At 48.3% G+C, this 23,047-nt stretch overlaps 1 protein-coding gene across 5 annotated transcripts in view; it reads left to right on the top strand.

The window, feature by feature from the left end:
* cadm4 (cell adhesion molecule 4) overlaps positions 1–23,047 on the top strand; it is a 219,415-nt gene that overhangs the window by 160,627 nt on the left and 35,741 nt on the right. The window contains exon 1 of one of the 5 annotated variants that reach the window (XM_065027953.1): positions 1,613–3,273. The exons of 2 other annotated variants lie outside the window; for them this stretch is intronic. In XM_065027953.1, the coding sequence (XP_064884025.1) occupies positions 3,192–3,273 (82 nt within the window). In that variant the 5' untranslated portion in view covers positions 1,613–3,191. Of the gene's footprint in view, positions 1–1,612; positions 3,274–23,047 lie in introns of those variants that run through there. 2 more of the 5 variants (XM_065027951.1, XM_065027954.1) reach the window with 2 other exon arrangements.

The following is a 23,047-nucleotide window of genomic DNA, read 5'->3' as shown; positions in this document are numbered from 1 at the left end:
CATGACAAATTCACTTTGATTTGATTTGATTCAGAGAACACACGTACAGACACACACACTGTTCTGAGAACACGCATACAGACACACACACTGTTCTGAAAACACGCATACAGACACACACACACTGTTCTGAAAACACGCACACAGACACACACACTGTTCTGATAATATGCATACACACTGTTCTAAAAACACGCATACAGACACACACACACACACACTGTTCTGAGAACACACATACAGACACACACACTGTTCTGAAAACACGCATACAGACACACACACTGTTCTGATAATATACATACACACTGTTCTGAAAACACGCATACAGACACACACACACTGTTCTGAAAACACGCATAGAGACACACACACACTGTTCTGAGAACACGCACACAGACACACACACTGTTCTGATAATATGCATACACACTGTTCTAAAAACACGCACACAGACACACACACACTGTTCTGAAAACACGCATACAGACACACACACTGTTCTGAAAACACGCACACAGACACACACACACTGTTCTGAAAACACGCATACAGACACACACACACTGTTCTGAAAACACGCATACAGACACACACACACACTGTTCTAATAACACACATACAGACACACACACACACTGTTCTAATAACACTCATACAGACACACACACACACACTGTTCTAATAACACTCATACAGACACACACACACACTGTTCTAATAACACACATACAGACACACACACTGTTCTAATAACACTCACACAGACACACACACTGTTCTGAGCACACGCATACAGACACACACATTGTTCTGAGAACACGCACACAGACACACACACTGTTCTGAGAACACTCACACAGACACACACACTGTTCTGAGCACACGCATACACACACACTGTTCTAATAACACGCATACAGACACACACACTGTTCTGAGAACACGCATACACACACACACTGTTCTGAGCACACACATACAGACACACTGTTCTGAGAACACGCATACACACACACACACACACACACACACTGTTCTGAAAACACGCATACAGACACACACACACTGTTCTAATAACACGCATACAGACACACACAATGTTCTGAGAACACGCACACAGACACACACTGTTCTGATAATATGCATACACACTGTTCTAAAAACACGCATACAGACACTGTTCTGAGAACACACATACAGACACACACACATGCAGCCATTATGGACTGTCTTAATACAGCAGCTATAAAACAGGTCATTGGACAAAGAGGACCTCTATCAGGCCTCTGTTTGTCTCTCTTCCTCTCTGTCTCTGGGTTTCAACTGAGGGATTGTAGGGGAAGAAGGCCTTGCCACTAAACATCCTTAACAGACCCAGCTATATACCCTGTCTGAATGGACTGCTGGGCGGTTACAGACATAGCCACTGTTCCCTGACCTGAAAGACAGTCATTGTCGCATCCACACCCCAAACCTTCACAAAATAACTAAAATGCTAAATATGCATCCGCGGACTAACACACACACACTTACACACACTGATAAAGAGTCGAAGCAGGCAGGCTGTGGGAGGAGAACAGGGGTTATATAAACCAGACACAGACGGACAGATAGACAGCTGACACTACTCTGGGATATACTGAACATATACTGAACGACAGAGTGGAAAAGGAGGAGGAAGAGGAAACAACCAGAAGCTAAAGCACTGTCCCACTATATTGACCTGACTGAGGATAGAGAGAGAGGGGACGACAAGATAACAAAACAACCACAACGAGAGAGGGGGATGAGACAAGAAGAGAAAACACGGAATCTACTTTGTTTGGATCAGAGGGACAATATCCTTTCCGAGCTACAACGACAGAGAGCACAGAGCAATTTCCTTGGTGTCAGGTTCTGGTGTGGTTGCTGTTAGGGACTTGGAGGTTCCATGCTACTTCAGTGCCATTGACAGTGCCAGGGCCCACGGTGCGGTAGTGGTAGTATTGACAGTGCCAGGGCCCACGGTGGGTAGTGGTAGCATTGACAGTGCCAGGGCACACGGTGGGTAGTGGTAGCATTGACAGTGCCAGGGCCCACGGTGCGGTAGTGGTAGCATTGACTGGCTAATTGCAGACAGAAGGCAGAGGACTTTGTAGCAATCTGGATATGACACCACTGTTCTCCTCAATCAGACAGTGTTCAGCGAGGTGTGTGCCGCAGTCCGGTTACCCTCAGTAAGTTATACGCTCTCCGGGCCGGGCCCTCGCCGCTGCTGCATTAGGAGCCGCCAATCAGAACCAACAACCAACTCCACACGGACCGCAGCAGCTGAACTGAGCTCACTGACGGAGCGGGCAGTGAACACGAGACTCAACACAGGGACTGAACATAGTGACTGGAAGCAGCCGTGTGCAGCAGAGAGAGACATTGTGATCCTGTATAAACATACAGAGGGTTGACATACATACACGTTACATCTCTACAGTGGGACGGATAGAGAGAGAGAGATGTAGCCTATAGAGTAATGCTATACGTGTAATCCTGTAGGGTGTTTATATCACACAGGGAGACTGTAGTCATTTGTAAAGCAGTTACCATCACAGTTGGAGACGGTGATGTGTGATAGTGAACCGTGGGAGACAATTTAGCTGATGACGTGTTTGTGTTGTCAAAAGTATCATGTGTGGGGATGGAGCCCCGAGTTGAGAGATATGGGTACAGAAACAGTATAATGACTTGTTTCAGATGGTTTACTCCGATGTGTCTGTACTCCGATGTAGAGTAAAGATATTGGTTTGTTTGGTGTTGGGATTCTGGTCTGTGGTTTGCCATTTGAGTGGTTCTAGCCTGTTGGTTTGTATCATTGCTTTGTTCCATTGATTTGATGTTTAGTTATGTAGTCCTACACAGCAGAGCAGCTCTGTTGGCAGACAGTCATTTGGCTAATTGTGTGCTGATAGTTAGTAACAACGTTGTAAGACATTCTAGATCGACGCTGTGGTGATGTTAGATCGGTGGTGTTTTATCAAAAGACTGCAGCTCTGAAGAATCGTGCGTGTTGTGTACTGGTAAAACCCCGGCTTTGTTGTGTGTCACTGCAGCCCTAGCTGTGCTCTGCTGTGCTCTGCTCTGCTGTGTTGTACGGCGCCTGTGTCCTGTGTCACAGAGGAAGCATTGATCAGACAGCTACTGAGGCTCAATACACAATGAGGCCTGGCCCGAGATCTCTCCTCCTCCCCACCCCCCTCTCCCTCTCCCTGCGTACCCTGCTCCTGCTCTGCCTTGCGCGTAAGTCACACACACTTGCGCGTGCACACCACACACTTGCGCAATGGACGTTCAATGTGCATTCACTGAAAATCTACGTACTGTACATTCACACATACACATGATGACACACACTAACTTACATACAGATGGAGGATCTTCATTTCATCACGCTGTTGCAGACCTTTCCTGCAATGCAGGACATTTTAAATGGATAGTGGTTGTATTTGAGCTTTGGAAAGGCTTCTGAAGTTTGTCATTTCTACTTTGAAATTTCAGGCTTGATTTTGCCTCACAAAAAAAGTATCACCCCCTACAAAAATATCCATTCATTTACAATCCACGTAATAATTCACATTTCCTGTTGCTGTAGGATTTCCCTGCTGTAGCAAACTGGCTCACATGTAAGACCCTACATCTGTACAAACACCGACTCACCTCACGACCTCAAGCTAGATTATCTTTCTCCGTCTTTCACCTCTCAGTGGGATAATTGTTGCCAACATGTGAAAATGGGAAGATCAGGAGACTTAATAAATGTCATGTAAAATGGGGAAAAGCTATAGAGTGAGGGAAATTGAAGACAATTCACGTAGGGATCGAAAGATAGAGTGGACCGAGAGAAAAGCAGAGTGTGAATGAACTCTCAAATCTCTGATTTAGGTGTGAATTTCCAATGAGCATTATGTATGAGCAGAGTGCTATAGAGAGGAGGGATACACCCGTGGGACTGTAGGACTGGGGAAATGTGGAAACACAAACCAGGATGGAGGAGTACAGTTAAAAGAGGCGAGAGAGAGAGATAAGTCTCCCGATCTTCCCATTATCACGTGTTGGACACAATTATCCCAGAGAGAGCGAGATCACAGCCTCTGAGAGCCTTCTGAAGTACACCACAAAATAAACATTGACCAGAGGAGATAGAGAGACAGACTGGTAGAGGGATGGAGAGAGTGAGAAAAAGGAAGATAAGCAAGAGGGAGGGACAGAAAGACAGTGAGCCCAGGAATCAGGAGAGCAGGAGAGCCAGTGTTTCCTGGGCTCACTGTCTTTCTGGATCACTGTGGGCAGGAGAGCCAGTGTTTCCCCTGTCTTTGATCTATGATTAGGATCACTGTGGGCAGGAGAGCCAGTGTTTCCCCTGTCTTTGATCTATGATTAGGATCACTGGGGCAGGAGAGCCAGTGTTTCCCCTGTCTTTGATCTATGATTAGGATCACTGTGGGCAGGAGAGCCAGTGTTTCCCCTGTCTTTGATCTATGATTAGGATCACTGGAGGCAGGAGAGCCAGTGTTTCCCCTGTCTTTGATCTATGATTAGGATCACTGTGGGCAGGAGAGCCAGTGTTTCCCCTGTCTTTGATCTATGATTAGGATCACTGTGGGCAGGAGAGCCAGTGTTTCCCCTGTCTTTGATCTATGATTAGGATCACTGTGGGCAGGAGAGCCAGTGTTTCCCCTGTCTTTGATCTATGATTAGGATCACTGTGGGCAGGAGAGCCAGTGTTTCCCCTGTCTTTGATCTATGATTAGGATCACTGTGTACAGGAGAGCCAGTGTTTCCCCTGTCTTTGATCTATGATTAGGATCACTGTGGGCAGGAGAGCCAGTGTTTCCCCTGTCTTTGATCTATGATTAGGATCACTGTGGGCAGGAGAGCCAGTGTTTCCCCTGTCTTTGATCTATGATTAGGATCACTGTGGGCAGGAGAGCCAGTGTTTCCCCTGTCTTTGATCTATGATTAGGATCACTGTGTACAGGAGAGCCAGTGTTTCCCCTGTCTTTGATCTATGATTAGGATCACTGTGGGCAGGAGAGCCAGTGTTTCCCCTGTCTTTGATCTATGATTAGGATCACTGTGGGCAGGAGAGCCAGTGTTTCCCCTGTCTTTGATCTATGATTAGGATCACTGTGTGCAGGAGAGCCAGTGTTTCCCCTGTCTTTGATCTATGATTAGGATCACTGGTAGCACCACTGATACCATGAATATATCCTGTCATCATTCTATTTGGGCTCAAGCAGTGTATTAATATGCAGAGATGTTCTGTAAATAACCATGGCTGCAACGCGTCCACTTCCTCCAAGCCAATCAAAATCTGGATTGCAGAATTTGCATATTGGATCTACACAGGGACATTTGGTGGCATGGGATGGCGGGAGGGAGGGAATAGATGACAGTAGAAGAGTGAGAGAATGAGGAAGAGGGATGGAAAGAGAGAGAGAATGAGTTTTTAGCCTTGGCAAGGAGGCTGGGTTATATAATTCCTGCCAATGAAGCAGTTTTGGGTGAGCAGTGAGCAGGAGGAGGGAGACTGGCCAGGTAGAGGGATTGATGTGGGGGGGAGGGGGGGGTGTTAAGACTCTCTCCTCTCGGCCGCTGTGAATCTCCAGCGTGGTATCAACGTGTAACGTGTATATTTTCCTTAAGCTGCCCTTGTTTTGTGTGGCAGTCGTCGCCAGTGCACTGTTGGGCTGTGACGGCTCGTCATAAACACCATGGATAACCAGCTTTAGCTGTTTAAAGGGACTGCATACACACTGGTGGAAAACAGAGAGAGGTAAAGAGAGAAGGGATTGGAAGAGAGGGAGATGAGATGAGCTTAGTGGTAGAGAGAGAGGAGATGAGCGGAGTGGTAGAGAGAGATGAGATGAGTGTTAGAGAGAGATGAGATGAGCGGAGTGGTAGAGAGAGATGAGATGAGTGGAGTGGTAGAGAGAGAGATGAGATGAGCGGAGTGGTAGAGAGAGATGAGATGAGCGGAGTGGTAGAGAGAGATGAGATGAGTGGAGTGGTAGAGAGAGATGAGATGAGCGGAGTGGTAGAGAGAGATGAGATGAGCGGAGTGGTAGAGAGAGATGAGATGAGCGGAGTGGTAGAGAGAGATGAGATGAGCGGAGTGGTAGAGAGAGATGAGATGAGCGGAGTGGTAGAGAGAGATGAGATGAGTGGTAGAGAGAGATGAGCGGAGTGGTAGAGAGAGATGAGATGAGCGGTAGAGAGAGATGAGATGAGCAGAGTGGTAGAGAGAGATGAGCGGAGTGGTAGAGAGAGAGAGATGAGATGAGCAGAGTGGTAGAGAGAGAGATGAGATGAGCGGAGTGGTAGAGAGAGATGAGATGAGTGGAGTGGTAGAGAGAGATGAGATGAGCGGAGTGGTAGAGAGAGATGAGATGAGCGGAGTGGTAGAGAGAGATGAGATGAGCGGAGTGGTAGAGAGAGATGAGATGAGCGGAGTGGTAGAGAGAGATGAGATGAGCGGAGTGGTAGAGAGAGATGAGCGGAGTGGTAGAGAGAGATGAGATGAGTGGTAGAGAGAGATGAGATGAGCGGAGTGGTAGAGAGAGATGAGATGAGCGGTAGAGAGAGATGAGATGAGCAGAGTGGTAGAGAGAGATGAGCGGAGTGGTAGAGAGAGAGATGAGATGAGCAGAGTGGTAGAGAGAGAGATGAGATGAGCGGAGTGGTAGAGAGAGATGAGATGAGCGGAGTGGTAGAGAGAGATGAGATGAGCGGAGTGGTAGAGAGAGATGAGATGAGCGGAGTGGTAGAGAGAGATGAGATGAGTGGTGAGAGAGAGATGAGATGAGCGGAGGAGTAGAGAGAGATGTGATGAGCAGAGTGGTAGAGAGAGATGAGCGGAGTGGTAGAGAGAGATGAGATGAGCAGAGTGGTAGAGAGAGAGATGAGATGAGCGGAGTGGTAGAGAGAGATGAGATGAGCGGAGTGGTAGAGAGAGATGAGATGAGCGGAGTGGTAGAGAGAGATGAGATGAGCGGAGTGGTAGAGAGAGATGAGATGAGCGGAGTGGTAGAGAGAGATGAGATGAGTGGAGTGGTAGAGAGAGATGAGATGAGCGGAGTGGTAGAGAGAGATGAGATGAGCGGAGTGGTAGAGAGAGATGAGATGAGCGGAGTGGTAGAGAGAGATGAGATGAGCGGAGTGGTAGAGAGAGATGAGCGGAGTGGTGAGAGATGAGCGGAGTGGTAGAGAGAGATGAGATGAGCGGAGTGGTAGAGAGAGATGAGATGAGCGGAGTGGTAGAGAGAGATGAGATGAGCGGAGTGGTAGAGAGAGATGAGATGAGCGGAGTGGTAGAGAGAGATGAGATGAGTGGAGTGGTAGAGAGAGATGAGATGAGCGGAGTGGTAGAGAGAGATGAGATGAGCGGAGTGGTAGAGAGAGATGAGATGAGTGGTAGAGAGAGATGAGATGAGCGGAGTGGTAGAGAGAGATGAGATGAGCGGTAGAGAGAGATGAGATGAGCAGAGTGGTAGAGAGAGATGAGCGGAGTGGTAGAGAGAGAGATGAGATGAGGATGAGATGGCAGAGTGGTAGAGAGAGAGATGAGATGAGCGGAGTGGTAGAGAGAGAGATGAGCGGAGTGGTAGAGAGAGATGAGCGGAGTGGTAGAGAGAGATGAGATGAGCGAGTGGTAGAGAGAGATGAGATGAGCGGAGTGGTAGAGAGAGATGAGATGAGCGGAGATAGAGAGAGATGAGATGAGCGGAGTGGTAGAGAGAGATGAGATGAGTGGAGTGGTAGAGAGAGATGAGATGAGCGGGAGTGGTAGAGAGAGATGAGATGAGCGGAGTGGTAGAGAGAGATGAGATGAGTGGTAGAGAGAGATGAGATGAGCGGAGTGGTAGAGAGAGATGAGATGAGCGGAGTGGTAGAGATGAGATGAGCAGATGAGCGGAGATGAGTGAGAGAGAGAGATGAGATGAGCAGAGTGGTAGAGAGAGAGAGAGATGAGATGAGCGGAGTGGTAGAGAGAGATGAGATGAGCGGAGTGGTAGAGAGAGATGAGATGAGCGGAGTGGTAGAGAGAGAGATGAGATGAGCGGAGTGGTAGAGAGAGATGAGATGAGCGGAGTGGTAGAGAGAGATGAGATGAGCGGAGTGGTAGAGAGATGAGATGAGCGGAGTGGTAGAGAGAGATGAGATGAGCGGAGTGGTAGAGAGAGATGAGATGAGTGGTAGAGGTAGAGATGAGATGAGATGAGCGGAGTGGTAGAGAGAGATGAGATGAGCGGAGTGGTAGAGAGAGATGAGATGAGTGGTAGAGAGAGATGAGATGAGCGGAGTGGTAGAGAGAGATGAGATGAGCGGAGTGGTAGAGAGAGAGATGAGATGAGCAGAGTGGTAGAGAGAGATGAGATGAGTGGTAGAGAGAGATGAGATGAGCAGAGTGGTAGAGAGATGAGATGAGATGAGAGGAGATGGATAGAGAGAGATGAGATGAGATGAGCGGAGTGGTAGAGAGAGATGAGATGAGCGGAGTGGTAGAGAGAGATGAGATGAGCGGAGTGGTAGAGAGAGATGAGATGAGCGGAGATGGTAGAGAGAGATGAGATGAGCGGTAGAGAGAGATGAGATGAGCAGAGTGGTAGAGAGATGAGATGAGCGGAGTGGTAGAGAGAGATGAGATGAGCAGAGTGGTAGAGAGAGAGATGAGATGAGCGGAGTGGTAGAGAGAGATGAGATGAGCGGAGTGGTAGAGAGAGATGAGATGAGTGGAGTGGTAGAGAGAGATGAGATGAGTGGAGTGGTAGAGAGAGATGAGATGAGCGGAGTGGTAGAGAGAGATGAGATGAGTGGTAGAGAGAGATGAGATGAGCGGAGTGGTAGAGAGAGATGAGATGAGATGAGCGGTGGAGAGAGATGAGATGAGCGGAGTGGTAGAGAGAGATGAGATGAGCGGAGTGGTAGAGAGAGAGATGAGATGAGCAGAGTGGTAGAGAGAGATGAGATGAGAGAGAGATGTGGTAGAGAGAGATGAGATGAGCGGAGTGGTAGAGAGAGAGATGAGATGAGCGGAGTGGTAGAGAGAGATGAGATGAGCGGAGTGGTAGAGAGAGATGAGATGAGCGGAGATGGTAGAGAGAGATGAGATGAGCGGAGTGGTAGATGAGAGAGATGTGATAAGCGGAGTGGTAGAGAGAGATGAGATGAGCGGAGTGGTAGAGAGAGAGATGAGAGTGGTACAGAGAGAGATGAGATGAGCGGAGTGGTAGAGAGAGATGAGCAGAGTGGTAGAGAGAGAGATGAGATAAGGGGAGTGGTAGAGAGAGAGATGAGATGAGGGGAGTGGTAGAGAGAGAGATGAAATGAGCGGAGTGGTAGAGAGAGATGAGATGAGCGGAGTGGTAGAGAGAGATGAGATGAGCGGAGTGGTAGAGAGAGATGAGATGAGCGGAGTGGTAGAGAGAGATGAGATGAGTGGAGTGGTAGAGAGAGATGAGATGAGCGGAGTGGTAGAGAGAGATGAGATGAGCGGAGTGGTAGAGAGAGATGAGATGAGTGGTAGAGAGAGATGAGATGAGCGGAGTGGTAGAGAGAGATGAGATGAGCAGAGTGGTAGAGAGAGATGAGCGGAGTGGTAGAGAGAGAGATGAGATGAGCAGAGTGGTAGAGAGAGAGATGAGATGAGCGGAGTGGTAGAGAGAGATGAGCGGAGTGGTAGAGAGAGATGAGCGGAGTGGTAGAGAGAGATGAGATGAGCGGAGTGGTAGAGAGAGATGAGATGAGCGGAGTGGTAGAGAGAGATGAGATGAGCGGTAGAGAGAGATGAGATGAGCAGAGTGGTAGAGAGAGATGAGCGGAGTGGTAGAGAGAGAGATGAGATGAGCAGAGTGGTAGAGAGAGAGGTGAGATGAGAGAGATGAGTGGGTAGAGAGAGATGAGATGAGCGGAGTGGTAGAGAGAGATGAGATGAGTGGAGTGGTAGAGAGAGATGAGATGAGCGGAGTGGTAGAGAGAGATGAGATGAGCGGAGTGGTAGAGAGAGATGAGATGAGCGGAGTGGTAGAGAGAGATGAGATGAGTGGTAGAGAGAGATGAGATGAGCGGAGTGGTAGAGAGAGATGAGATGAGCGGAGTGGTAGAGAGAGATGAGATGAGCGGAGTGGTAGAGAGAGAGATGAGATGAGCAGAGTGGTAGAGAGAGAGATGAGATGAGCGGAGTGGTAGAGAGAGATGAGATGAGCGGAGTGGTAGAGAGAGATGAGATGAGCGGAGTGGTAGAGAGAGAGATGAGATGAGCGGAGTGGTAGAGAGAGATGAGATGAGCGGAGTGGTAGAGAGATGAGATGAGCGGAGTGGTAGAGAGAGATGAGATGAGCGGAGTGGTAGAGAGAGATGAGATGAGCGGAGTGGTAGAGAGAGATGAGATGAGCGGAGTGGTAGAGAGAGATGAGATGAGCGGAGTGGTAGAGAGAGATGAGATGAGTGGTAGAGAGAGATGAGATGAGCGGAGTGGTAGAGAGAGATGAGATGAGCGGTAGAGAGAGATGAGATGAGCAGAGTGGTAGAGAGAGATGAGCGGAGTGGTAGAGAGAGAGATGAGATGAGCAGAGTGGTAGAGAGAGATGAGATGAGCGGAGTGGTAGAGAGAGATGAGATGAGCGGAGTGGTAGAGAGAGATGAGATGAGCGGAGTGGTAGAGAGAGATGAGATGAGCGGAGTGGTAGAGAGAGATGAGATGAGCGGAGTGGTAGAGAGAGATGAGATGAGCGGTAGAGAGAGATGAGATGAGCAGAGTGGTAGAGAGAGATGAGCGGAGTGGTAGAGAGAGAGATGAGATGAGCAGAGTGGTAGAGAGAGAGATGAGATGAGCGGAGTGGTAGAGAGAGATGAGATGAGCGGAGTGGTAGAGAGAGATGAGATGAGTGGAGTGGTAGAGAGAGATGAGATGAGTGGAGTGGTAGAGAGAGATGAGATGAGCGGAGTGGTAGAGAGAGATGAGATGAGCGGAGTGGTAGAGAGAGATGAGATGAGTGGTAGAGAGAGATGAGATGAGCGGAGTGGTAGAGAGAGATGAGATGAGCGGTAGAGAGAGATGAGATGAGCGGAGTGGTAGAGAGAGATGAGATGAGCGGAGTGGTAGAGAGAGATGAGATGAGCAGAGTGGTAGAGAGAGATGAGATGAGCGGAGTGGTAGAGAGAGATGAGATGAGCGGAGTGGTAGAGAGAGAGATGAGATGAGCGGAGTGGTAGAGAGAGATGAGATGAGCGGAGTGGTAGAGAGAGATGAGATGAGCGGAGTGGTAGAGAGAGAGATGTGATAAGCGGAGTGGTAGAGAGAGATGAGATGAGCGGAGTGGTAGAGAGAGAGATGAGCGGAGTGGTACAGAGAGAGATGAGATGAGCGGAGTGGTAGAGAGAGATGAGCAGAGTGGTAGAGAGAGAGATGAGATAAGGGGAGTGGTAGAGAGAGAGATGAGATGAGGGGAGTGGTAGAGAGAGAGATGAAATGAGCGGAGTGGTAGAGAGAGATGAGATGAGCGGAGTGGTAGAGACAGAGATGAGATGAGCAGAGTGGTAGAGAGAGAGATGAGATGAGGGGAGTGGTAGAGAGAGAGAGTAGAGATGAGCAGAGTGGTAAGAGAGAGATGAGATGAGGGGAGTGGTAGAGAGAGAGATGAGATGAGGGGAGTGGTAGAGAGAGAGATGAGATGAGCGGAGTGGTAGAGAGAGATGGAATGGGGTCATGGAAATATGTTGAAGGTCATAAAGAACATGAAGGTCAAAACATAGCTGTGAGAAGGATGGGAAGGATGAACAGGGATGTGAGATGAGGTAGAGAAGAGAGGAGCTGTGAGAAGGATGGGAAGGATGAACAGGGATGTGAGATGAGGTAGAGAAGAGAGGAGCTGTGAGAAGGATGGGAAGGATGAACAGGGATGTGAGATGAGGTAGAGAAGAGAGGAGCTGTGAGAAGAGAGGAGTGTAATGAGGAAGAGTGGATGTGTGAGAAAGAGAGAGAGAGAGAGAGAGAGAGAAATACACAAAGGGGGGTACATAATTCTGCTGTTAACTCAGAAGGGTGTTGTGAGGGAGAGAGTGAGAGAGGATTAGAGGATATGAGAAGGCCTGAGATGAGAGAAGAAAATCAGACATTTCTTCCAACATTCTTCCAATTTCATCTGTTTGTCCTCATGTCCTCTCTCTCAATCCCTCTCCCTCTCTCTCCCTTTCTCCCTGTCCTGGACAAAACAGGATGATTATACTGCAGACTTGAGCTGCAGAACAAATCACATTTAGTGATGGAGAGTGTGGAGATAGAACCATGCGGGAATGAGAGATACCCCCTGAGTCAGAGAGAGAGAGGCAGACAGACAGAGAGAGAGATAGAGAGAGGCAGACAGAGAGCAGGAGTCTTGCAGAATGGAAGGAAAGTATCACAAGTTTAGAGGCTAGATGATGGAAGAGAGACATGGATAGAGGGACGCAAGTAAAAGAGAGTGAATATGCACAGAGAAGAAGAGAGGAGGAATGAGAGATGAAGGTATAGAAGGGGCATGGGGGAGTAGTACAGGGAGAAGGTGAGGGAAAGAGGGAGTAGGTGAAAAGGAAGAGGGAGGTAACGAGATTAGAGGAAAATAGAATACAGCAGGGGGAAATGATGAGCTCTAAGGACCAACAGGAAGAGAGGGAGGGAGAGAGAGAGAGAAGAGGAGAACAGAATGAGACCAATAAGCGACCAGAGATTTTTTTATTGTTTATTTGACTTTTGTTTATTATCTAGTTCACTTGCTTAGGCAATGTAAGCATATGTTTCTCATGCCGATATAGCCCCTTAAATTGGAGAGAGCGAGAGAGAGAGAGAGAGAGGGGAAGAAAAGAGGGTTAGGGAGAGCGAACAGAGCTAGGTAATGAAAAAGAGAAGAAGCTAGATTGTAAAGGATTATGTATTATTTATAGTTGAGCCTTTTTTTGTGGATTTGATTGGCAGTGTTAGAATCCTGGGAGAGATGAGGGATAATTTTAGACCAGAAAGAGAGAGAGAAGAGGGAGGAGAAGAGGGAAAATAATCTTATTCTGTCAGCTTTTTCACTGATGCAGAGGCAGCACACCCAGCAAAACTCACTGGTTTACCTGAAGCAAACGCTCTCTGACAAGCTTAAACACAGAAAAATGAATTTCCGTATGCAGCTAATCATAGCTAACCACACACACACACACACACACAGACACAGTATAGGGATTTGAATGTGTTGTCAACCCATTTAACTGGTAAAAAATTCACTTTCGTTGGGAAAGACAGCTGTTTTCTTGACCTTGTTGTGTAGCCTATCTAGACTCAACCTCATGTGAAGTCCCTCTGGCTGCCTGCTAGCCTATCTCTCCTGTCTTGTTATTGACCTGCAGGGTGTGTGCGTGTGTGTGTGTGTGTGTGTGTGTGTGTGTGTGTGTGTGTGTGTGTGTGTGTGTGTGTGGCTTGACGTCTCCATGGCGATAACTCAGTCCACTAATGCTACACGCTGAGCCATTCTAGGATTTACTGAGACCCCTCCGTCTTCATACACCTATGCTGTACTCCCAACTGCCACCCTCCTCTAACCCTCCTTTTAACTCCTTTTAACTTGGGAACCATTTAGGACGCCCCGGATACGACCTTGTTTATTTATACCTATATGTTTTATTTATTTATTTATTTGTTTATGCATTTTTAAATGATTGGTTGCCTGAGTGCTGTGTAGCTGGCATAAATAAATGCACCTTTTCAGAGCCGCGGAGAGAGTGGAGGGGAGCTCTGATCAGGACCTTTCACTGCAATGAAACACTGCCCCCACTTGGCCAAAACGGGAACTGACAATAGTATCTTGTTTTATTTATCTGTTTTTCATAGTGTCAGTACACCGCTTCGGTATCGATCGCCTTACATTCTCTCTCAATCTAATTCCATGCATGTGGAGTATTTTATTATGACTCTGATTTTAATGGGGTCAGGATTAATACTTCTGCCACGGTGGGTCTTTTCTCTTCTGTAGTCATACTACTGTATAGAAGTCTAGCCCTGCATATTGGTATTCACAAGCCCCTGGTCTACAGTGGAGGGACTATAAAAACTGCAGTTAAAGTGGCAAGGCCACCATGGGCCATGCTGAGGGGACCTGCGTCATCTCATATCTCTCTCCCAGCTGTGGTGTTATTATACCGGACCCCCTCTCTGCTCCTCCATTCATTTCCTGGTTTGACTGTTCTGTCTCCCGCCACCCTCGCCTGGTCCCGTTGGCTTGGCAGCCAGGTGCGTGGTGGTGGATGTGTCATGCACAGCGCAGGCCTGCCTGCCTGGTCTGTCTCCCGCCACCCTCGCCTGGTCCCGTTGGCTTGGCAGCCAGGTGCGTGGTGGTGGATGTGTCATGCACAGCGCAGGCCTGCCTGCCTGGTCTGTCTCCCGCCACCCTCGCCTGGTCCCGTTGGCTTGGCAGCCAGGTGTGTGGTGGTGGATGTGTCATGCACAGCGCAGGCCTGCCTGCCTGGTCTGTCTCCCGCCACCCTCGCCTGGTCCCGTTGGCTTGGCAGCCAGGTGCGTGGTGGTGGATGTGTCATGCACAGCGCAGGCCTGCCTGCCTGGTCTGTCTGTCTCTACATCAGCAGCATCGGCGAGTAGCTAGGCCTCATCTCTATTGAAGAGGTGACAGCTGGCGGAGGAAGTGGAAGTAACGAACTCTAATTAGTCCTATTTTCTAGCCTCAGCCTCAAACATCCCACCACTCCTTTCTGCCTGGATTTGTATGTGCTGTTCTATGGGTTTTGATATGAATAACTCACAATTACTTCCCGGGCTGGGCCTCTGCTTGTTATATGGTGCTGCTATTACAATTAGTGCCATTAAAACAATGGTGGCCAAGTTGCCGGTTGCCAGGGTGATGAGTAATACCAGTCATTAAGTAGCCTAAATAATTGGGATGGAGGTGGTGAACGCTGATGGCCGTGATATGAATCACAATATTGATGTAGAGAATGGCGAATAATAATGACTCCAATTAGTGATAATTGGCCAGGAGTTTTTGGTGTGTCCTCTTTATTTCTCTCTCTCTCTCTCTCTCTCTCTCTCGATTTCTCTCTCTCTCTCTCGCGCTTTCTCTCTCTCTCTCTCTCTCTCTCTCTCTCTCTCTCTCGCTTTCTCTCTCTCTCTCTCTCGCTTTCTCTCAATTCAATTCAATTCAAAGGCTTTATTGGCATGGGAAACATGTGTTAACATTGCCAAAGCAAGTGAGGTAGACAACATACAAAGTGAATATACAACAAAGTGAAAAACAACAAAAATTAACAGTAAACATTACACATACAGAAGTTTCAAAACAGTAAAGACATTACAAATGTCATATTATATATATATATACAATGTACAAATAGTTAAAGGACACAAGATAAAATGAATAAGCATAAATATGGGTTGTATTTACAATGGTGTTTGTTTACATTTACATTTAAGTCATTTAGCAGACGCTCTTATCCAGAGCGACTTACAAATTGGTGCATTCACCTTATGACATCCAGTGGAACAGTAGTGCATCTAAATCTTTTAAGGGGGAGGGGGGGGTGAGAGGGATTACTTTATCCTATCCTAGGTATTCCTTAAAGAGGTGGGGTTTCAGGTGTCTCCGGAAGGTGGTGATTGACTCCGCTGTCCTGGCGTCGTGAGGGAGTTTGTTCCACCATTGGGGGCCAGAGCAGCGAACAGTTTTGACTGGGCTGAGCGGGAACTGTACTTCCTCAGTGGTAGGGAGGCGAGCAGGCCAGAGGTGGATGAACGCAGTGCCCTTGTTTGGGTGTAGGGCCTGATCAGAGCCTGGAGGTACTGAGGTGCCGTTCCCCTCACAGCTCCGTAGGCAAGCACCATGGTCTTGTAGCGGATGCGAGCTTCAACTGGAAGCCAGTGGAGGGAGCGGAGGAGCGGGGTGACGTGAGAGAACTTGGGAAGGTTGAACACCAGACGGGCTGCGGCGTTCTGGATGAGTTGTAGAGGTTTAATGGCACAGGCAGGGAGCCCAGCCAACAGCGAGTTGCAGTAATCCAGACGGGAGATGACAAGTGCCTGGATTAGGACCTGCGCCGCTTCCTGTGTGAGGCAGGGTCGTACTCTGCGGATGTTGTAGAGCATGAACCTACAGGAACGGGCCACCGCCTTGATGTTAGTTGAAACGACAGGGTGTTGTCCAGGATCACGCCAAGGTTCTTAGCGCTCTGGGAGGAGGACACAATGGAGTTGTCAACCGTGATGGCGAGATCATGGAACGGGCAGTCCTTCCCCGGGAGGAAGAGCAGCTCCGTCTTGCCGAGGTTCAGCTTGAGGTGGTGATCCGTCATCCACACTGATATGTCTGCCAGACATGCAGAGATGCGATTCGCCAGCTGGTCATCAGAAGGGGGAAAGGAGAAGATTAATTGTGTGTCGTCTGCATAGCAATGATAGGAGAGACCATGTGAGGTTATGACAGAGCCAAGTGACTTGGTGTATAGCGAGAATAGGAGAGGGCCTAGAACAGAGCCCTGGGGGACACCAGTGGTGAGAGCACGTGGTGTGGAGACGGATTCTCGCCACGCCACCTGGTAGGAGCGACCTGTCAGGTAGGACGCAATCAAGCGTGGGCCGCGCCGGAGATGCCCAACTCGGAGAGGGTGGAGAGGAGGATCTGATGGTTCACAGTATCGAAGGCAGCCGATAGGTCTAGAAGGATGAGAGCAGAGGAGAGAGAGTTAGCTTTAGCAGTGCGGAGCGCCTCCGTGATACAGAGAAGAGCAGTCTCAGTTGAATGACTAGTCTTGAAACCTGACTGATTTGGATCAAGAAGGTCATTCTGAGAGAGATAGCGGAGAGCTGGCCAAGGACGGCACGTTCAAGAGTTTTGGAGAGAAAAGAAAGAAGGGATACTGGTCTGTAGTTGTTGACATCGGAGGGATCGAGTGTAGGTTTTTTCAGAAGGGGTGCAACTCTCGCTCTCTTGAAGACGGAAGGGACGTAGCCAGCGGTCAGGGATGAGTTGATGAGCGAGGTGAGGTAAGGGAGAAGGTCTCCGGAAATGGTCTGGAGAAGAGAGGAGGGGATAGGGTCAAGCGGGCAGGTTGTTGGGCGGCCGGCCGTCACAAGACGCGAGATTACATCTGGAGAGAGAGGGGAGAAAGAGGTCAGAGCACAGGGTAGGGCAGTGTGAGCAGAACCAGCGGTGTCGTTTGACTTAGCAAACGAGGATCGGATGTCGTCGACCTTCTTTTCAAAATGGTTGACGAAGTCATCTGCAGAAAGGGAGGAGGGGGAGGGGGAGGAGGATTCAGGAGGGAGGAGAAGGTTGCAAAGAGCTTCCTAGGGTTAGAGGCAGATGCTTGGAATTTAGAGTGGTAGAAAGTGGCTTTAGCAGCAGAGAGAGAAGAGGAAAATGTAGAGAGGAGGGAGTGAAAGGATGTCAGGTCCGCAGGGAGGCGAGTTTTCCTCCATTTCCGCTCGGCTGCCCGGAGCCCTGTTCTGTGAGCTCGCAATGAGTCGTCGAGCCACGGAGCGGGAGGGGAGGACCGAGTCGGCCTGGAGGATAGGGGACATAGAGAGTCAAAGGATGCAGAAAGGGAGGAGAGGAGGGTTGAGGAGGCAGAATCAGGAGATAGGTTGGAGAAGGTTTGAGCAGAGGGAAGAGATGATAGGATGGAAGAGGAGAGAGTAGCGGGGGAGAGAGAGTGAAGGTTGGGACGGCGCGATACCATCCGAGTAGGGGCAGTGTGGAAAGTGTTGGATGAGAGCGAGAGGGAAAAGGATACAAGGTAGTGGTCGGAGACTTGGAGGGGAGTTGCAACGAGGTTAGTGGAAGAACAGCATCTGGTAAAGATGAGGTCGAGCGTATTTCCTGCCTTGTGAGTAGGGGGGGAAGGTGAGAGGGTGAGGTCAAAAGAGGAGAGGAGTGGAAAGAAGGAGGCAGAGAGGAATGAGTCAAAGGTAGACGTGGGGAGGTTAAAGTCGCCTAGAACTGTGAGAGGTGAGCCGTCCTCAGGAAAGGAGCTTATCAAGGCATCAAGCTCATTGATGAACTCTCCGAGGGAACCTGGAGGGCGATAAATGATAAGGATGTTAAGCTTGAAAGGGCTGGTAACTGTGACAGCATGGAATTCAAAGGAGGCGATAGACAGATGGGTAAGGGGAGAAAGAGAGAATGACCACTTGGGAGAGATGAGGATCCCGGTGCCACCACCCCGCTGACCAGAAGCTCTCGGGGTGTGCGAGAACACGTGGGCAGACGAAGAGAGAGCAGTAGGAGTAGCAGTGTTGTCTGTGGTGATCCATGTTTCCGTCAGTGCCAAGAAGTCGAGGACTGGAGGGAGGCATAGGCTGAGATGAACTCTGCCTTGTTGGCCGCAGATCGGCAGTTCCAGAGGCTACCGGAGACCTGGAACTCCACGTGGGTCGTGCGCGCTGGGACCACCAGATTAGGGTGGCCGCGGCCACGCGGTGTGGAGCGTTTGTATGGTCTGTGCAGAGAGGAGAGAACAGGGATAGACAGACACATAGTTGACAGGCTACACAAGAGGCTACGCTAATGCAAAGGAGATTGGAATGACAAGTGGACTACACGTCTCGAGTGTTCAGAAAGTTAAGCTTACGTAGCAAGAATCTTATTGACTAAAATGATTAAAATGATACAGTACTGCTGAAGTAGGCTAGCTGGCAGAGGCTGCGTTGTTGACTATGTAGGCTAGCTGGCATTGGCTGCGTTGTTGACACTACACTAATCAAGTCGTTCCGTTGAGTGTAATAGTTTCTACTGTGCTGCTATTCGGGGCTAGCTGGCTAGCTAGCAGTGTTGATTACGTTACGATGCGTTAAAAGAACGACAATAGCTGGCTAGCTAACCTAGGAAATCGCTCTAGACTACACAATTATCTTTGATACAAAGACGGCTATGTAGCTAGCTATGTAGCTAGCTACGATCAAACAAATCAAGCCGTTGTACTGTAATGAAATGAAATGAAAAATGTGATACTACCTGTGGAGCGAAGCGAAATGCGACCGGATTGTTGAGTGCAGAAGTTCTGTTCGGTAGACGTTGGCTAGCTGTTGGCTAGCTAGCAGAGTCTCCTACGTTAAGGACGACATAAAACTACACACTCTAAACTACACAATTATCTTGGATACGAAGACAGCAAAGACAACTATGTAGCTAGCTAACACTACACTAATCAAGTCGTTCAGTTTGTTCTTCACTGGTTGCCCTTTTCTTGTGTCAACAGGTCACAAATATTGCTGCTGTGATTGCACACTGTGGTATTTCACCCAGTAGATATGGGAGTTTATCAAAATCGGGTTTGTTTTTGAATTCTTTGGGTCTGTGTAATCTGAGGGAAATGTGTGTCTCTAATATGGTCATACATTGGGCAGGAGTTTAGGAAGTGCAGCTCAGTTTCCACCTCATTTTGTGGGCAGTGAGCACATAGCCGGTCTTCTCTTGAGAGCCATGTCTGCCTACGGAGGCCTTTCTCAATAGCAAGGCTATGTTCACTGAGTCTGTACATAGTCAAAGCTTTCCTTAAGTTTGGGTCAGTCACAGTGGTCAGGTATTCTGCCACTGTGCACTCTCTGTTTAGGGCCAGTCACAGTGGTCAGGTATTCTGCCACTGTGTACTCTCTGTTTAGGGCCAGTCACAGTGGTCAGGTATTCTGCCACTGTGTACTCTCTGTTTAGGGCCAGTCACAGTGGTCAGGTATTCTGCCACTGTGTACTCTCTGTTTAGGGCCAGTCACAGTGGTCAGGTATTCTGCCACTGTGTACTCTCTGTTTAGGGTCAGTCACAGTGGTCAGGTATTCTGCCACTGTGTACTCTCTGTTTAGGGTCAGTCACAGTGGTCAGGTATTTTGCCACTGTGTACTCTCTGTTTAGGGTCAGTCACAGTGGTCAGGTATTCTGCCACTGTGTACTCTCTGTTTAGGGCCAGTCACAGTGGTCAGGTATTCTGCCACGGTGTACTCTCTGTTTAGGGCCAGTCACAGTGGTCAGGTATTCTGCCACGGTGGACTCTCTGTTTAGGGCCAGTCACAGTGGTCAGGTATTCTGCCACTGTGTACTCTCTGTTTAGGGCCAGTCACAGTGGTCAGGTATTCTGCCACTGTGTACTCTCTGTTTAGGGCCAGTCACAGTGGTCAGGTATTCTGCCACGGTGGACTCTCTGTTTAGGGCCAGTCACAGTGGTCAGGTATTCTGCCACTGTGTTCTCTCTGTTTAGGGCCAAATAGCATTCTAGTTCACCCTGTTTTTTAGTTCATTCTTTCCAACGTATCAAGTAATTATCTTTTTTTTTTTCATGATTTGGTTGGGTCTAATTGTGTTGCTGTTGCTGCCCTGAGGCTTTGTCTCTTTCTCTCTCTCTCTCTACTAAACACAACCATAAACACAACCACACACAATCACAATCACAAAGACAAACACAACCACACACAACCACAAACACAACCACACACAATCACAAAGACAAACACAACCACACACAACCAAACACAACCACAAAAAAAACCACAAACAGAACCACACACGACCACAAACAACCACACACACAACCACAAACACAACCACACACACAACCACACACAACCACACACAACCACAAACACAACCACACACGACCACAAACACAACCACACACACAACCACACACACAACCACAAACACAAACACAAACACAAAGATAACCACAAACAGAACCACAAACAACCACAAACACAACCACACACAAAAACACAACCACACACAACCACAAACACAACCCCACACCACCACAAACACAACCACACACACAACCACTAACACAACCACACACACAACCACACAAACAACCACAAACACAACCACACATACAACCACAAACACAACCACAAACACAACCACAAACACAACCACAACGACACACAAGCACAGACACAACCAAACACAAACACAACTACACACACAACCACAACCACAAACACAACCACACACACAACCAGAAACACAACCACACATGACCACACACACAACCACACACAAACACAACCACACACAACCACAAAGACAACCACACACAACCACAAAGACAACCACAAACAGAACCACACACGACCACAAACACAAACACAACGCACAAACACGACCACAAACACGACCACAACCACAACCACACACACAACTACCACACACACAACTACCACACACACAACTACCACACACACAACCACACACACAACCACAAACACAACCACAAAGACAACCACACACAACCACAAAGACAACCACAAACAGAACCACACACGACCACAAACACAAATACAACCACACACACAACCACACACAACCACAAACACAACCACACACGACCACAAACACAACCACAAACACAAACACAACCACACACAAAAACACAACCACACACAACCACACACTACCACAAACACAACCACACACAAACACAAACACAACCACACACAACCACAAACACAACCACACACCACCACAAACACAACCACTAACACAACCACACACAACCACACAACCAAACACAAACACAACCACACACACAACCAGAAACACAACCACACAGAAACACAACCACAAACACAACTACACACACAACCACAACCACACACACAACCACACACACAACCACAAACACAACCACACATACAACCACAAACACAACCACACACAAACACAACCACAAACACAACCACACACAACCACAACGACACACAAGCACAGACACAACCAAACACAAACACAACCACACACACAACCAGAAACACAACCACACATGACCACAAACACAACTACACACACACAACCACACACAAGCACAACCACACACAAACACAACCATACACGACCACAAACACAACCACAAACACAACCATACACAACCACAAAGACAAGCACAACCACACACGACCACAAACACAACCACACACACATCCACAAACACAACCACAAACACACTCAACCACAAACACAACCACAAAGACAACCACAAACACAACCACACACAACCACAAACAGAACCACACACCACCACAAACACAACCACACACGACCACAAACACAACCACACACGACCACAAACACAACCACAAACACAACCACAGGCACAACTACACACGACCACAACCACACACACATCCACAACCACAAACACAACCACACACACAACCACAACCACAACCACACACGATCACAAACACAACCACACACTGTCACACCCTGGCCATAGAGGGTCATAGAGAGGTTTTTATTCTCTGTTTTGGTTAGGCCAGGGTGTGACTAGGGTGGGCATTCTAGTTTCTTTATTTCTATGTTTTCTATTTCTTTGTTTTTGGCCCCAGTGTGGTTCCCAATCAGAGGCAGCTGTCTATCGTTGTCTCTGATTGGGAATCATACTTAGGCAGTCCTTTTTCCCTCTTTCATTTGTGGGTAGTTATTTTCTGTTTAGTGTCTGCACCTGACAGAACTGTTCGCTTTTTCGGTTTGTTACTTTGTTCGAGTGTTTTTGATATTAAATAAAATCATGACCACTTACCACGCTGCGCTTTGGTCGACTCCTTCTGACGGCGAGCGTGACACACACAACCACAAACACAACCACACACGACCACAAACACAACCGACCACAAACACAACCAACCACAAACACAACCACAGACACAACCACAACAACGCACAAACACGACCACAAACACGACCACAACCACACACACAACTACCACACACACAACTACCACACACACAACCACACACACAACCACACATGACCACAAACACAACCAAACACAACCAGAAACACAACCAGAAACACAAACACAACCACACACACAACCACACACAACCACAACCACATACACACTCGACCACAACCACAACCACAAACACAACCAAATAAACAACCACACACACACAACCACAACCACACACACACAACCACACAGACAACCACATCCACACACACACAACCACAATCACACACGCAACCAACCACAACCACAGATGACCACAAACATAAACACAA

The sequence above is a fragment of the Oncorhynchus nerka genome, linkage group LG14 (assembly GCF_034236695.1).
Source record: "Oncorhynchus nerka isolate Pitt River linkage group LG14, Oner_Uvic_2.0, whole genome shotgun sequence".
In the NCBI taxonomy this organism is placed as follows: Eukaryota; Metazoa; Chordata; class Actinopteri; order Salmoniformes; family Salmonidae; genus Oncorhynchus; species Oncorhynchus nerka.
The sequence above is the reverse complement of the archived record's forward strand: the minus strand, read 5'-3'. Positions and strand labels throughout refer to the sequence as shown.